The sequence below is a fragment of the Bicyclus anynana genome, chromosome 3 (genome assembly GCF_947172395.1).
Source record: "Bicyclus anynana chromosome 3, ilBicAnyn1.1, whole genome shotgun sequence".
Lineage (NCBI taxonomy): Eukaryota > Metazoa > Arthropoda > Insecta > Lepidoptera > Nymphalidae > Bicyclus > Bicyclus anynana.
Genome location: NC_069085.1, coordinates 18,111,544 through 18,129,646, shown reverse-complemented (window position 1 = coordinate 18,129,646; position 18,103 = coordinate 18,111,544). Strand labels below are relative to the sequence as shown.

At 34.2% G+C, this 18,103-nt stretch overlaps 1 protein-coding gene and 2 long non-coding RNA genes across 16 annotated transcripts in view; 1 reads left to right on the top strand and 2 right to left on the bottom strand.

Annotated features, from left to right (window-relative positions):
* The window catches only part of LOC112049338 (nuclear factor of activated T-cells, cytoplasmic 4), a 137,080-nt gene that overhangs the window by 77,635 nt on the left and 41,342 nt on the right, over positions 1-18,103 (bottom strand). The window contains exon 1 of one of the 4 annotated variants that reach the window (XM_024087192.2): positions 15,556-15,826. The exons of the other annotated variants lie outside the window; for them this stretch is intronic. Coding sequence (XP_023942960.2) covers positions 15,556-15,595 — 40 coding nt within the window. The 5' untranslated portion in view covers positions 15,596-15,826. Of the gene's footprint in view, positions 1-15,555; positions 15,827-18,103 lie in introns of those variants that run through there. 4 annotated transcript variants of the gene reach the window in all.
* LOC128199883 (uncharacterized) lies at positions 422-3,264 on the top strand. 11 transcript variants are annotated; one of them, XR_008252399.1, is made up of 6 exons: positions 549-563; positions 775-954; positions 1,327-1,499; positions 1,952-2,087; positions 2,231-2,431; positions 2,511-3,264. It is a non-coding gene; the product is annotated as an uncharacterized LOC128199883 (long non-coding RNA). The 11 variants fall into 11 exon arrangements; XR_008252398.1 differs by lacking the exon at positions 549-563 and adding an exon at positions 672-686; XR_008252400.1 differs by lacking the exon at positions 549-563 and adding an exon at positions 676-690.
* Positions 2,134-15,547, bottom strand: LOC128199884 (uncharacterized). Its single transcript, XR_008252408.1, has 2 exons — positions 5,972-15,547; positions 2,134-4,393 (listed from the first exon to the last, which is right to left on the bottom strand). It is a non-coding gene; the product is annotated as an uncharacterized LOC128199884 (long non-coding RNA).

The following is an 18,103-nucleotide window of genomic DNA, read 5'->3' as shown; positions in this document are numbered from 1 at the left end:
GTACGCTAGTGAAACATCATCGCTTGTACTATAAACAGTGCGACAATTCGCAGGGCATGCAAGCAGTGGCGTAGCTAGGTAACCAAGGGCCCTGCTGTTAATAATAAAATGGGGCCCCACACTATCTAAACTGGTTAGGTTTTATCAAATAAAGAGTAATATTAAATACATAGCCCATACACCTGAAGCGTAACATTGAAGTCTCATCAAGTTACACTACAATCTCACCTGCAGGGTCATTATGTAACTCGGTGAACGCTTTAAAATCACAGTCACGACAACAAATGACAGCGATTTTTCGATTTTGCGATCATGTAACACACATCTCCCACCGAAATGACGTCATCTTGGATCGTTCTCTGTCACGGTCACTTGTAGGGATTTATCCAAGTTATAACGCAGTTTTTACGTATCGATAGTCAGTTTAAGCGATTATGTAAGCATTATGATCATAGAACTGGGTGACACAGAAGTTGTCAAAGTCAATCGCTATAGAAACTAATACCGAGCAGTGTTTTAATAAAGTTTACTTGACGCCTGTGATTCAATAATTACAAATAAAAGTACTTTTAGGATTTTTTAAATTTTGTACTATACCTTGTAAGTAAGGTATTAGTTTGTAAGTCAATAAAATCAGAATTAGAAAAGTTTTTCATGTAAAATATGACGAAAGTTGAGAATATATAGTAGGTACCTACATACTTATTTCATAAAGCAGAATTACAGTTTTAGAGTTAGTTGAAGTGAATTTAATTAATTGTGTTATTTTTGTAGTGTTTACCGACATTGCCATGTACAATACAATGCATGTAGCATTTGTATTGTACGCGGAAACGGAACGAAAAAGATGTCTTTGTCGAGTTCATTGCAAAACTTTCGTGTCGCGAAACCAGCAGGTTTTAGAAGAAATACAAAGTCTTCGAACAACTGCTGTTCGCAATGAATTAGAGATAAGTAAGTTATATGAATGAATGAAGGAATTTTCTTCATTATATTAAATGGAATGGATGAATATGGTATTTTTATATGGTGAGCTTCCATCATAGGATAAGTTGGTTTAAGATTTGGAGTAGGCTTATTCAGTACTAGCAGACACACCATAGTTTGACCGGTGTAGTTCCCGTTCCTGTGGGAATATGGGGTAGCACAGAGTAATACGGGCTATATTTTATATAGCCTATATTACTCTGTGCTGTAGCTTACCAATGGTGAAAGATTTTTTATAATCAGTCCAGTAGTATTTGTGTTAGATTGTAAGAAACAAATAATAAGATCGGTCACTGTCATCCTAAGAACCTAAATTAAACCATTGAATATTATTTACAGGTCTTGGCAGCTTTAAACTTTTATGCCAATGGATCATACAAATGGCTTTGTGATGGCTAAGGCATCTTTTAGCAAATGCCTACATGAAGTCGCTGACGCTCCTGAATACCCCAGCTGTTTAAAAAAAATGTGTTAAGTTCCCTTTGCATTAAACACAAAATCATTATAAATAAGTAAGTATGAAACTAACTTATAGCACAGTATGAAACTAACATAACCTATTCATTATATTTTTAGTTTTTTTTTTCTAAGACTCAACTAATTTGTGTTCACTACCACACTGAATCTTTCATAGGTTGATTTTGCATAAAAACTTATTTGCAAAATGAGATTGATTATTGATTGAGATTAATAAATAATACACAGAGTGCTTATTCATATCACAGGATGTTACTGTAAATAGACATATACCCAGGTGCTTAATCTAGATTAACATCTACTTACAGATTTATGAAAAAATTTGGATTGCCCGGGTATTACGGCGCATTGATTGCACCCATGTGACAATAGTTCGGCCTACAAGCCAAAAGCTACTAGGAGGCTAACAATTAGAATTGAATAAAAGCATGGTACCTCCTTTTATTTAAACATTAACTTATTTATATATTGTCAATTAATATTTCAGATATGTGATGCCAATCTAATAATAACATAGTGGATGCTCAATTTGGTGGTGCATCTTATGACTTGTACATATGGAACCAGTGCAATAAGACCACTTGAGGAAAACCTGCCCAATAGGGACCGCTGTTGGTTGTTAGGTAAGCTGTTGCTTAGGTATAACTGTCAGTTAATGAAACTACAGGATCCAAATATAAATTATATACTATAAATTATATATAACTGTTACTTTTATGTAGGCAAAATACATAATACATTGCAATACACACTTCAATTCTTTCAGGTGACCAATGTTTGCATGATGACCCCCATCTTGGGAGCTGCTCCTAGATCCCATGAAGATATGCACAACATTGCTGTGTCAGAAATACGGTGGAGCCTTGTAGTTGGGTGCATATTGTAAAATGTTTCCTCACTCCAAAACCATGAACTCTGGTTTCCTAAACCCTCAAGCTATGCAGCCGAAGGAGGAGACTTATCACAGGTCAGTATATTATATACCTACTTTATAAGAACTTGTTGGGCAGTACCATGTATACCTACATTATGATTTATTTTTCTAGGAGAATCACTAATAATTTTGAAGAAGTGAAGAGCTTAACAATGTTTCAACCAACACCTAAAGAAGCTTTCACTTGGCTGTTAGATCAAGGGCTGGATACAGAAAACAGTAATTCTTGTGATGGCAGTATTGTCCAAGGATTCCTCACTCAAAACCATGATAACAAGTTGCTAGAACCCTCAAGCTATGCAGACAAAGGACTGGATATATTTTTTCGTGACCAAGCCTTCTGTATAATTATTTATACTTAAACCATACAAAGCACTATCTAGCCCCAAAGTAGGCATACAGAGTAGCTTGTGTTGTGGGTACTAAGATAGTTGATATTATAATATTCATTTACATTTATATACTACCTATAAATACTTATATAATGTATAAATACACACCCACTGGAAAAAACCCATGCTCTTCACACAAATATTTTCCAGGTGTGGGAATCGAACCCATGACCGTGGATGCAGGAGCACTACTTACTGCGCCACGCGTATGTGTTTTTATTTTGAAGCAAATTATTAAAGTTGATAATTCAAATTGTAGTCATGTTTTTAATTAATCTATAATTAATTTTTAATTTACATTTTTGTTAAATATTTACCTATACTTCAGTCTATTTTTGTTAGAGGGGGTACCTATATGTGTAAGTAGGGTCGTTTCTTGATTAAATTAAACTAAAGAATGAAAGATATATATTATAACAAAATTTGTCAACAACAATATATCAAGTCTGAATAAAAAATACCAACACAAGTAAATATATTTTTTATTTTTAAGTAATAGATGTTACACAAATATAGAACTACCTGGCCCTACCTGCTTAACATTAAACAACATTGTTTTTAATCAAATCATTATTTATTTATTTCCTACAATGTGGTAGGTACATGTTTTGTTCTTAAAATTATTGAATTGTATAGATAAACAACTAATGTAGTATTCAATTTTTTCTTTTACAATTACTTAAATAATCATCATCATCATCATCATCATTATAAACACATATTCGGCTCACTGCTGAGCTCGAGTCTCCCACAGTAAGAGGGGTTAGTGCCTACCCGCACTCGGGAGACCCCGCACTGGAAAGCGTGGTTGGTCGGTTGTTTGGATGTTCGCGGCTCAAGGTCGTTGTGCTTGGAGGTCCATGTAAGAGGCCTATGTCCAGCAGTGGACGTCTATCGGCTGATAAGGTAAGGGAAGGCCAATGCCTAACCCCTCTCATTCTGACAGGAGCCGAATATGAGCCAGCATATTTGGATTACATTGGCAGACATCACATATGCAGAGAATTAAGAGAATTCTCTGGTATGCAGGTTTCCTCACGATGTTTTCCTTCACTGTTTGAGACACGTGATATTTAGTTTCTTAAAATGCACACAACTGAAAAGTTGGAGGTGCGTGCCCCGGAACGGGTTCGAACCCACACCCTCTGGAATTGTAGGCAGAAGTCACATTCACTGGGCTATTAGGGATAATAATAATAGTTAAATAATATTTCCTCCTAATAATAGATAATAAAACATATTTTGATGTGCAATTTTACAATAAAATTTTTATCTAATACTATGTAATACTGAAATTAACCAAATGATAATAATCATATTCTTTATATACAGTGATGTCATAATTAACTATATTAAATTAAAATGAAATTATATTTGACAATTTTCTCTCATATGCAATGTCATTATTGATAATAATCTTATAAAAAATCTGTTCATTAAATGTTTGTTTAATTCTTTCTTCATGAATCGTTCATAGAGATGAAGGATTCAGAATCACCAATTTTTTCAAGGTGTTTTGCACCTCAATGGTGACCAGCGACATGGAGACTTCCATAGTCAGTCCCTGGCACTCAAAGTTTAGAGCCCACATCTTCATGTTGATCTGAAATGTAGAAAATATTTTTTTATTACATGAACTACATATGCCCCCGGTTTCTTTAAGTAGATCTTATTCCTGTGGGAATATTGAGATAAGAAATGGCCTATGTATTATATCTTGATTAAGAGTTTATATAAATGACAAATCTAGGGGGGGTTAATTGATATATTTATACCTCAGGTATATTACTTGGTTCTACAATATATTTCTGTGAGATGGTGATAACAAAAATAATACTTTGTTGTATTTATGTTGAGCTTCTTTTCAGACTAAGAATGTTTGTGATCCTTTAGTTTCAGGTTAATGAATATTGTTATCATAAACAATACATTATTGTAAATGATAACAATATTCATTATATGTGATATTTAACAAATCAAAATGTGCAATATTTATTAAGCTGAACATGTACATAATAAAAGAAAATATAAAGTACAAATTATTATTTGAATTAGCAATTATTATCATTAAGAATTACATACACTGGATTAGGTAATACTATTCGTTCATTCATGATTAGACCAATAGTCCACCACACTGACCCAAAGCGGATTAGCAGACTTCACATAAGCAGAGAATTAAGAGAATTATCTGGTATGCAGGTTTCCTCACGATGTTTTCCTTCACCATTTGATACATGTGATATTTAATATCTTAAAATGTACACAACTGAAAAGTTGGAGCTGCATGCCCCGGACTGGATACAAACCCACACCCTCTGGAATCTGAGGCAGAGGTTACATCCACTGGGCTATTGCTGTGCTTATGGACCTATATCCCTGGCAAACCCTCTAGTCTATACTCTGCAGCAACTGGGCTTTTATGGGATTAAACTGAGCTCTTTTGTTTTTTGATTTGCCTTATATTTTATCCAGTTTTGTAGGAGATACATATACTTGTAGGATTTAACTTAACTATATATTGTAATTGAAATTTGAATTAATTATTTTAAGTGGCTAGCCTCAATCATCATAAAAAAATTACTAATCAAGGTAGGATTTTATATTTAGCCTTAATGTAACTAAAACAAAAACCTACAAATACAAACAATTCTAATACATCTGCATAAAAAGACAAAGTTTGATTTTGATTTTTCGTGTTGTACTTAATGCTTAGAACTTAAAGGTTACATGGTGCAGGTATAGTTGTGGTTTAAATAGGCTTCTTAATGCAATATGCTAGTCACAAAACCAAGTATTATGTTAAGCTTAAAATAGAAAATTATGAATTTCAATTGAATATAATTACTATCTGATGCTTGACGGTTCCACCTGCATAGTTCCCACTCCCTTGGGACTATAGGGATAAAATATAGCCTATTACACTCACAAGTTATGTGACTTTCTGTTGGTGAAAGAATTTTCAAAATCGGTTTAGTAGATAAAAAGATAATAGATAAATATACTTTATTTGCACACCACAAAGACAAAAACAAGTGAAATAAAAAACAAATTAGGAAGAGATCAGCATACAAAAGGCGGCCTTATCGCTAAGATCCAGAGATTACCCCCTACAATATCAAAAATTTCCTCTCATCCTCTTTAAAATAATAATATAGAATATAGATATGTGATAACTTACACAACGCCACTGGCAGACGCGAACACGGAAGGTTTATTTAGTAGCCTGACTTTCCAAAGGCCCTCCAAAACAACCCATCGCCAAGTTTGGGTGGCACTCTGCAATCTCCAATTAGAGTTCCAATTGGCGATCATTGAGTTTCTCGGACATCTTTAGTTGCAAGCGATAAACTTTAATAATAAACACTATAAAATATACTTTACATATTATCACAACGACCATTAAATTAATCATAGGCAGACGATAAAACTTTGAAGAACTTTCGTGTAGATAATGTTTTATGTAAAAGTGGCCGTTTACTTTGATAAATTAACTATTAACACTAATAAAAATGTATACGATAAAATGATTAATTAATTACTTCTATTGAAAACAAAAAACTAGCAGTAGCAAGTACTTTGATCCAACGAAACCAATTTTTTTATTAATATTTTAATACGGCTTTGTTTACCAACAAAGAAACTATGGCACTTCACTTCACCACAGACAAACAGCAAAATCAAGTATAATGCGTATATGTGCAAAAGTATGCCGCACCCGTAGTAAGTAGTACCGGGAAAGGGTGTATTTTATTTAGTCGCATAATGTCGATAAAATTTTGCGCCTAGAACGATATCACTAGGCATTGTGGCTGTCTTTTGTCTTACATAATCGGAATTGCAAAAACACTCTAGTGTTCCATTTAGCTTTGCGTTACACAGTTAGAAGTGATACGTCGAGATACATAATCAGCCTGCTGATGGTAAGTGATGATGCAATCTAAGATGAAATCGGACTAACTTGTTAGGAGGAGGACAAAAATCCACAGCCCTTTCGGTTTCTACACAACATCGTACCGGAACGCTAAATCGCTTGGCGGTACATCTGTGCCGGTAGTGTAAAAACTAGCCACGGCCGAAGCCTCTCACCAACCAGACCTGGACCAATTAAGAAAACCTCAATCAGCCTAGCCGGGGATCGAACCTAGGACCTTCGTCTTGTAAATCCACCGCGCATGCCGCTGCGCCACGGAGGTCGTCAATATGCCTTAATCAATTTCCTAGCCTGTTTAGCAGTCAATATCCGACCGTAATCACATTTCAATGTATGTAAACTTTGTGATTCACTCGTATTCTGTTTACTGGCAACACAACAGTAGTAATTGTCGGTCAATTAGTATCGTTTTTGCATGTACAAGGCTGCACCCGTCACACTTCCAGCTATTTCACATCATCTGTGACGTATCGTCCCAGTGGCGTAGCGTGCCTTGGAGGGGTCCTGTATCCAAATTTGTTGGGGCGCCCAAATGAAGGGTAAAGATTTCTCACAAAAGAAAAAAAAATGCGTACTTATAATTAATATGACAGTGATATTAATTTATTATGAAACACGGCTAAAAGTCACGTGATATTATGTCGGAGTATGCCCGACTAGTTTCGAACCCATACGATTCAAACTGGATCGTGCCGCGATGCAAGAACCAGCTCATAACTAAGGGCCCCGTATGGGTTCGAAACTAGTCGAGCATATTCCGACCTAATATCACGTGAGTTTTAGCCGTGTTTCATAATTAATTAATATGAATAACACTCACGATAGTTTAAATTCTAAAATGACAGTTTTTGGACTTTTGTCATTTTCAAAGCAAAAACTCATAGACAGTTTTTTATGTTTTTTTTTCGGGAAGCACCAAATTAAATGAAATTGTGCGTTACATTTTACAAATTTTTGCTTTCAGGGGCCCCTATAGTCCGGGGACCCCGTATCATTGATACGGCGGTAGCTACGCCCCTGTATCGTCCTCTAATTTGTTACAACAATTAAGATTTAATTGAAATAATTCAATTAATTATAAAATCGTGCTGCATAAAAAGAAATTTCGTCGCTGGTGAAATGCTTTTACTCATCCCGGCTGGAGACTGCACTGCTAAACTGCGATGCTACATAGATTAATATACACAACGTCAATCCCAACATGAATAATATAATTGTTAATTCATGAAATTAATCTATACTAATTTTAAAAAGCTATGTTTGTTTGGACCGCTAATCTCAGGAACTACTGGTCCGATTTGGAAAATTCTTTCAGTGTTAAATAGCCCATTTATCGAGGAAGGCTACAGGCTATATACTATCCCCGTATTCTTACAGGAACGGGAACCACGCGGGTGAAGCCGCGCGGCGTCAGCTAGTGATTTATACGTCTAACACGAGCCGAGTCTAATGACACGCCAGAGCCGAATCTAATTATACGCCATTTATGTTATAAATCCCTAAACGGTTTGTGTAGACATAAGAGCGCGGCAAATAATGAAACATACTCATATCAATATTCTCGATAAATCAACCCTCTTTCGATATTCATATTGTAAGCCCTCATTCGCACGAGAGGTTTTGTAACAAAATTCAAAATTCATTTATTTCAATTAGGCTTAGTTTACAAGCACTTTTGTTAGGTCAAGATTATGTCATAATTTTAACTTTTCAAATATTTTCGTTCAAATATAGTATGAAATTAAATGAAGGTCGTCTGTAAACGCCCAAAATTGAAAATGCAACACTACTTGAAAAAAGCGTCGTGTTTTAAAAACGCTGTCGTGTGAATGCATTTGTTGTATTTGAAAGCTTTCTTAACGTCCGTTAAAAAAGTTCTCGTGCGAATGAGGAATGCCTAAGGGCGCACGGCAAGCTCTATCGTCACCTCGGTAACGTTTGATGCTTTCATCTCAAATCAATAATTGGGAATTTATACCGAACATTATTTATTAACGGCACGTTACGTAAGGAGCGTTTTGTACAAATTTTACCCAATACAGATTAAAAGCAGGGTGTCCACCTTTACCCTCCCCGACACCGCTGACGTCCCTTATGTAGCCTACGGCAGTTACACAATCAGAAAAAAAAGTGACCACCACAATAGGCTTGTTGACACTTTTTTTTTAAATGGTCTTAAATTTTTCAGTATCGTTCTGCTAGATTGAAAATAAATTATCATAATTTTTTGAGACGCGAATACATAAAACTTCCAATTTTTAAATATTTATTACTCTATACGAGCCAAAGGGCCATGTCATGGCGTCACGTAGTCCGTAAACACCAAACCTTAGACTGTGAGAACCTTTGACGGCCTCCGTAGCGCAGTGGTACGCGCGGTGGATTTAATGACGGAGGTCCTGGGTTCGATCCCCGGCTGGGGCGATTGAGGTTTTCTTAATTGGTCCAGGTCTAGCTGGTGGGAGGCTTCGGCCGTGGCTACTTACCACTCTACTGACAAAGACGTACCGCCAAGCGATTTAGCGTTCCGGTACGATGTCGTGTAGAAACCGAAAGGAGCGTGGATTTTCATCCTAGTTAGCCCGCTTCCATCTTAGATTACATCATCACTTACCATCAAGTGAGATTAACTTGTAAAGGGCTAACTTGTAAAGAATAAAAAATAAAAAAATGAAAAAAAAAAATCGACATGCCTTAGTTTGGCGTTTATTCCTCTAGTGACATCAAATAACATTGTGACGTCAGAAAATCTACAACAGCGTTTTTGAAGTATGGAAAAAAATTTAAATAAATAATTTAGTTTTACAACAAATCCTTAACTTGTATTAATTAATGTCGATATAATTTCATCTCAAATTACTAATTGGCAATAATTTCTTCCTTTTTCATTCCTACTTGTTGAAAACTGAGCTTAAACTTGTCAAGCTTTTCAAATGCTGGATGGCGGGCTTAGGATGATAATGTTGAACTTTTTAATTAACTTTGATTAGTGGTGTCACTAACCACTAATGGAGTTAAGCAGGGGATGAAAAGTTACAGAAGTTGAGTTATATTTACGAAAAATCGACACATCGACTACGCAAATGAATAAACTATAAATATAAACTATAAATATAAAATAATAGGTACCTACATAAATTACAAATCCATAAAATAATCCTTAGTGTCTTATGAATGAATAATATTTTATTCGGTAAAAATACAAAAAAAAAGCTTTTTTTCTAAAATTATTATAATTTTCTTTTAAGAAAAATGTAGCATCTCTATACCTACAGACCTCTAGATGCCGAGAATGTTCTCATTACTAATAATACGAGGCAGCCCAGCTAAACGGCCGGGTGAATTTTTCAAGTGTCTCCAGAGGGCGAATACATCATAGACTTGAAGTCTTGTTCAGTATCTTACCTACTGAACAAGACTTCAAGTCTATGATGTATTATGAACAACAACATTTTATATTTCTCTTATAACAAAATAATGGTTCAAAAGCTAATATTTAGAGATGGGCATAAGAGGTAAAATATAATTTGTACACTACACGAATTAATAAAATTAAGACCTATTCTACTTCCTATTATTGTTATAAATGCGAAAGTTTGTATGGATAATTGTTTGGATTTGGCTGAATTTGTTTTTTTACTTTTGATCCCGGAATAATACATGGTTTCCGCGGGATTTGTAAAAAACTGAATTCCACGCGGACGAAGTCGCGGGCGTCCGCTAGTTGCTTAATATTTTATGAATGAAATTGGGTTATTGTATTTGGTGAGACTAGAAAAATATAGGCTGATTTATGATATACAATAAATAAAAAAAAATTAGTAGAATAGACCCGAGGCGATGATTCATCAGATAGGCCATTAAAATATGACGAAAATATGATTTTTTTTTATAAATTTTGAACTTAATTTCAAGGTTATAGTAACAAAAGCTTTAGCCGTATTGTAGGCAGGTACGCCATAGACGTATGTATGGTCTCTAAATCTTGTTCTAATCGAATCGAAAATTATTACATCCGACTTTTTGTTTGACGTCATGAGTCCAGTCAGGCCAGTTTCTATAACACCATTTGGAAAAAACATCACATTTGCTTTCCAAGAGTCGAACCGATTAAAAATCATTACTCGTGCGTATGTCATGGCAATTAACATAAATTACCATTCCATCAATATAGTTTACATCTAATACCTAAACAGATTAAAGAATAACAGGCAGATAGAGCGCGCGGAACACAGCGGTGTCGTAGGCGCTCCAAATACAAAATTCTAAAACGGATAAATTCTCGAGTCAGTACGACACTAAGCGTCGCATCAGTAATTTTCAATATTATACAAAAAATGGTGTCTTATGTTCTTAAATATTTTAAAAATTGTTCACTAAAACTAAACAAGTAATATAGAGTATATTTTTATTGGTAATTATTGATTACTATACCAATTTACGTAATTGTTGTTAATGTTAAATTTTCAAATACAAATTACGAAAAAACTTCGTATATATGCAGATGTCTAGGAGACGCGTGACGTTTGTTTTTTTATGGGTTTCACCGGCTTCGCGACGCTGCTTGTCAAATGGCGTTTAGAGCATTCTGGATCATCTTTATTCTGTGCCTAAACAGGTAAAGTTTGTAAGGTAATTTTTAGATCTACTGAACTATATTTGAAAATTATTTTCTTAATAGAAAGCCACGTTATCTTTTAGTGTCATATGCTATTCCCACCGAAACGGGAACTACGCAGGTGAAACCGTTGGGTAGCCTTTCCCAGAATTGTACCTTTTTAGCCCCCGATGCAGAGGGGTGTATAAGTTTGACATGTCTGTCAGTCTGTCTGTGGTACCATAGCTCCCGAACGAATGAAGCGATTTCAATTTACGAGTGTTCTTAGACATGTTTGATGAAAATCGGTTGAGCCGTTTATAAGTTTTGGGGGTTGAAAGTGGGGAAGAATAACTGAATGTCTGCAAATATAGTCGAGTGGGGTCTCCAACGAAAGTGCGCTGAAAGAGAATACTGATGACTTTATCAAGAGTGTAATTAGTTCTCCATTGACACTTTTTACAAGGTACAAATTGTGTTTATTTTCTGCAATAAATCAAACAAATACAGTAGCATTTACATCGAGTACTTACGTTTAAAGTGTGGTGTATGGATACAGGCTATATAAAGCAATACTAAGAAGAATGCCTTACATAACAATCAACCAACAACACATGCATTGTACGTAACGTAACGTGAACTAAGAACGTGGACTATTTAGCCAATTGATTTTTCTCGACAATACATATAATTGAATTTAATGCATGATATTGAGCTTAGGAACACCACGCTGTTTTAATACTGGATGGTGGGCTTAGATGATGAATGATGACTATTAGATATTAATTAACTATCATTAGAGCTCGTCGATTGTTTAAAAGTGCTCTCTGTAACATCAATTTATCAACTCCGAGCTGAGATTTTCACTAACAATTTCTTGGAAGAAATGCTCAATATTTCACAGCTTGACCGGACTCGACAGGACTTGAACATAGGACTTCGTAACCCGAGGCCAGAAAGGTTAATCACTGGACCATCGGGTCCTCGTGTTAATATAATGACCTATCTACAGACACAAGTTATGAATGTAAACCAAGCCATATAGACACACACAATAATTTTATCAATATAAATCCTAAATGATACGCTTTCAACGTTAGATTGATTCTTATTCATACACCGCTTTTACAGACCTTCAGTTTTAACTGTACAGTTTCATCTAATTTCAATCACAACCATTACAAAAAACTGTACAGTTAAAACTGACGGTAGTGTCCGTCAGTTTAACTGTACAGTTTTTGTCACACAGACGATTTAACTGAACAATTTGACTGGTCAGTTAAATCCAGGGGTCTGTAGCTCGGGTAAGATTGCAGTGACGTTATAATAGGGTAGTTTTCAATGTAGTAGAACGACAATGAACAATTTTTTATGAACCATTTAAATCAGGGTTTCTCAACCTTATTCGTACCACGGCCATTTTAGTATGAAGAAATATGTCGCGAGCCCCCTACCCGATGTTTTTTTTTTGTAACTAATATTGAATCCAATACATGTACTTAGTGTACTTGTGCGAGTTGACTTGACATTTTCGTCAATGGCCCAAATAAAAAGCAAGGATAGTAATCCTTTAAATTACGTAACAAAAACGGATCCACGATGGGAGAAATTGGTGAATGAAAAACAAGCGCAACCTTCGGATTAACGGTCCTTATAAGTTTATTTAAATCTTTTCTTAATGGTAGATAAATGATTATGATGAAAAAGATCTCAGAAGTTATTATTATTTTTGTTCATACAAATGATTAAGTATGTCTTTTAGTTCAGTTTGTTTCTTTTTTCTGATGTAGCTTCCCCAACCTTATGCAACTCCACTACTTTTTTTTTTATTTTTTATTTTAAATAAATATACTTAAACAATACACATTCTAGTCCCAAAGTAAGCATACAGAGTAGCTTGTGTTATGGGTACTAGGATAGTTGATATTATAATATTCATATACATTTATATACTACATAATAAATACTTATATAATGTATAAATACACACAGACACTGGAAATCACCCATGCTCATCACACAAATATTTTCCAGTTGTAGGAATCGAACCCACAACCGTAGATGCAGAAAGCAGGGTCACTACCCACTGCTCCACGCGGCCGTCAAAACCTATTAAACCCACAGGTTAAACCCGGATTTAAATTAACCATTTAAAAAAGATGTCAACTAGCCTAATGTCAAAATGATCCTTTTACAGTGCTAGAATTTTACGAGTAAGTGCGGGACTTACTCCGGCAGTCATAATATATTTTCAGAGGCTGTTATGTAAGAGTAACAAGGTCTGGATCGATGGCCGCCATTTTTCTCGTACTTTCGGCTGAGGTCACTAGGATACCGTTGCTACCAATGCCAGCTTATTACCAGAGTAAAGACTTGTTATTTAGTTGAGATTTTCTATCTTTTGCAGAGCTTGTAGGAGATAATGAATACGTCGAATACGAATAGTTTGCATATTATTTTTTTCAATGTAAAACCTTAATTATGTATGTAAATAATAAAAATTTAAAATGGTTTTGATAACAATTACTTATCCCTTAAATATTTTTTTATCAAAATCTATAAAAAAGATCTGATGATTTTTTGATTGCAAAAAAAAGTTAATCTTTTATCGATTTACACTAAATTTGTTATTTTTAGTTCTGCGACAAAGTTACTTGACTAAAGTCGTAGATAATTTTATTTTCAACAAAAAATCTTTTAAATTTGTTATTTTTTGTAAGATCTTGGTAACCCACATAAAACATAAATATTTCAATGGAATGTATAAATCGTTACCGGGACCGTCGGTCTGTGTATCGTGCTCTACGAGGCACAGGGATATAGGTAACTCTAATAACTTCCCAAATACGGCCTATTGCTGAGGTTTTAAGTAAACCTGCATATTATTATTGCCCTACCCAGGACTCGAACAGAAGACCTCATGACTCAAAGGATCCGAAAGTACACTGAATCATCAACCTCCACCAATAATGCAGTTGGAATTATAATGTGTATTGCGAGAATTTGATCGGAGTTGCGTTGCCGCACGGATTGATAAATCGGAGAATATATAGTATATTATATTTATTTAGCGTAGAATAATATTTTATATTTATTTAGCGTAGAATAATATTTTATATTTATTTAGCGTAGAATAATATTTTATATTTATTTAAAATAGTAGTTTTTTTATTTGAGAAAGAATACAATAAGGAACATAAGCTAACTTATCCTAATAACTATACAAATCATGCCCACGTGGAATGGTGGAAAGAATACTGGCTGCATTTCCGCGCTGGACAGCCAGGCTGATCCTTTGCGCGAAACCGCGGTGAAATGATTCGGTAAAATCTTTTGGCACTGCGACTCTATGGCCCAAGGGTCTCCAGAAGGTACAAATAAAATAGTATTTTATATTTATTTGGCGTAGAATATAATATTATACTTATTTAGTGTAGAATAATATTTTATATTTATTTAGCGTAGAACAGTATTTTATATTTATTTAGCGAAGAATTATATCGTAGACTAACGGTCGCCTTTGATGTAATGGGAAAGAAGCTACGAGCGTCCTTATAAAACATAGTTAGCTATATATAATATATTACACATATGCCATTGCGTGCTGTCTACTATTAGTGAACATAGACAGACATTAATTGCATACGAATAGTAGGTACGTAAGTCGGAACAATAATACCTGCATTACAACTGACTTATTGAAATACTAAAACATTGCATGTATATGACATACATAACATTCAATAGCCACGTTTACAAAAATACGAGGAATAAAAGAAAAAAGCATAAATACTACACAGAGTAACCACAGAGTGTTTACAAAGCGGAAGCCGGTGCAACCCACAAAAAAAAACAAAAGTCACGCGTTTTCTTAACATCTGCATATACAAACTTTTTTCATAATATGTATTTTAAAATTTAACACTAACAACAATTACTTAAATTAATATAATAATCAACAATAACAAATAAAATACTCCATCTTATTTCTTTAGTTTTTGAGAACAATTTTTTAAATATTTAAGAACATAAGACGCCATTTTTCTTGATTATTATTAAAAATTACTTATGAGACGGTTCGTATCGTACTGACAAGAGAACGTATTCGTTTTTGAATTTCGTATCCGTGACGGGTACGACACCGTCTTGTTCAGTACGCTACATCTGTATATTATTGATTAATCTGTGAAGTACTATTACTAAATACAAAATAAAAAAAAATAAAAAGACAAACCAGTATGGAGAGATGCCGCAGTATACTTTTCTGTACACATTTACACCAGTCACTGTCACAGTTTAATCGTATATAACGAAAAGTGCACAACACTTGGTCAATTGAATCAATAAATAAATGAAAGCGTACAACACTTTGTCAATTAATCATCAAATAAATAAAAATAATTTCAATAAATAAATAAAAGTGCACAACACTATTATATCGATCAATAAAGAAATAAATATCGACGCGTTTCGTCCAACGTCACAACGCGAACTGAATTAATGTGAATAAAGTAAACATTATTACGTGAATTTAATTGCGAATAATTCCTTGTACACGGTGGCCGTGGCCGGCAGTTAGGGTGCGGCGGCAACCTACCGATCTACATTCACTTGTTTTTTTTTTAATATTTAATGATTTCTTCTACATTCACTTTTCGATTAAACCATACATATATGTAAGGAGTATATACTTATTCTGTTGAGAGGAGTGTCAGTATGTCGTATTGGTTCAAATTAGGCTTTCATATATTTTGTTTTTTTACGCAAGAAACATAATATAGTAATATAAGAATTGGTACTTTTAGACAAATACAGAATTAAAATTTACTCGAAACTAGATAAACGAATTTTCATTTTAAAACCGATTTCCAGAGGAGGAAGTTCTTTGTTTGGCTGTATGTTTTAATTATGTCCAACTCCAAGCTAAGTTTGAAGCAAGCTTTAGGCTTTGTTACATTGAAATTTGATGTAAAAAAATAAGTTAAAATCTAATTCAGAATTAACTATACAAGTTTATTTAAAAATAAGTTTAGTTAAATATACGTCGAATTGAGCAAATTGCGAAAGGCCAAAAAAAGGTATTGTGGTTAATAAAGCAGAATTCTACATGGATGTACTCGTAGCAAGTATCTGCAAAGATTAAAATAAAAGTAGTCAAGCAGTTTATTATATAAAATGCATTAGAAATATCATAAAACCTAAAATAATATGATATAGTGTTCGCTATAAAAACAAAATAATAAAACTGGCAAAGTTATTAATGCTGCATGGTTATTTTATTATAATTACTCGCCTTTCTCTTTTCGTATATTTTAGGGTACGTTGACCGAACCGGCCAAAGAGAAGACATATAATATACATTTTTGTATAGATAATTATATGTATTTGAGATGCTAATGAACTGCTGTTTTTCAATGCACATGTAATTGGCACTTAATTTGCTGTACCTAATAATATGGCAAATATGGTCAGTAAATATTTTTTTAACTTTTTTATTAGTAAGCTCATTTAGCGTTACTTTAGAGTTATAGAAATAATTTATTCTAAAATTTTACTGCTTCTACTAATTAATCGATAAAATATGAATGTGATTTAATATATGACTGTTTGTTACGATTTCACACTTTAACAACGTGGGCGATTTTTCTGATTTTAATGACACGTTCAGTATAATATTATGTTGTCGACTTTACATTATAATAGGTATACTATCCAGAAGAAAAGTATCTACTGATTCAGAAGGAAACACGCAGACGCTGCCGCGGACAATAGCTAGTTAAATTAAAATATGAAAGTACTGGTTGTTGTGTTTAGGTGTAAGTTACTCAATCACGTAAACACTGTTAAATTGATTTGAATGTAATTTTACACACATAAAGTTTACAACTGTTACTCAATCGCTTGAAAACGATTGAATACATTTGGACGAATTTCGGCAAATGTTAAGTTTATAACTCGTTTTATAACAATTAGGGTACTTTTATCTCGGTATAAATCGTTAATAATCGTCGGTAATATCTATTGCTGAGAACACGTAACGCAATCAGTTTACGCTTGACCTTTCACCTGTCGTATCGGATTAACTTACTCACAAGCATTTCGCTCAGTTTTATTTACGATCAACTACGAGTAACGTGTAGTACATCATATTCCAAGTGAGTTTTAGTCGTCTTATCTATTTAAAAGTTAGAGCGTTTTGCAAAGTTCGTGTAGCCACGACTAGACGTTCGGCAACGTTCGCTGTTACACAGTAAAATGTGTCGTTGGCCTAATAAGGATTTCCTAGAATCGCCTGCGGTGGGCACACGGCTTTCCTGCCGTTCGTCTCAATTACCACAACGCGCTCCGATTACTCAGACGTCTCTATCTTGTACGCCACAGGGTTCCAATTTCATGTTTTAATATGTGAATTAAATCGTTACGCGTTCAACACTTGAAGTTGAGTTTAGTGACCACGCTTGAAGTTTGTAGCAACTGGCGACATCTCGCTCATTTTTATCTAAAATATTAAGTCGATATCTCGCTATTTTTTCATCAAAACTATAAAATCGATATCTCGCTCATTTTGATTGAGCTATAAAGACGACACCTCGCTTATTTCGATCGACAGTAAGAAGACAACTCGCTCATTTTTATCGAACTTACAAAGTCGACATCTCGCTCATTTTAATTGGACTATAAAGAAGACATATCGCTGATTTTTTTTACGGTAAAGGCCTCCCTTCACAGTAAAGGGTACTTCTTTTAAATAAAAGGGAAGAAAATAAACATTTTAAAATTAC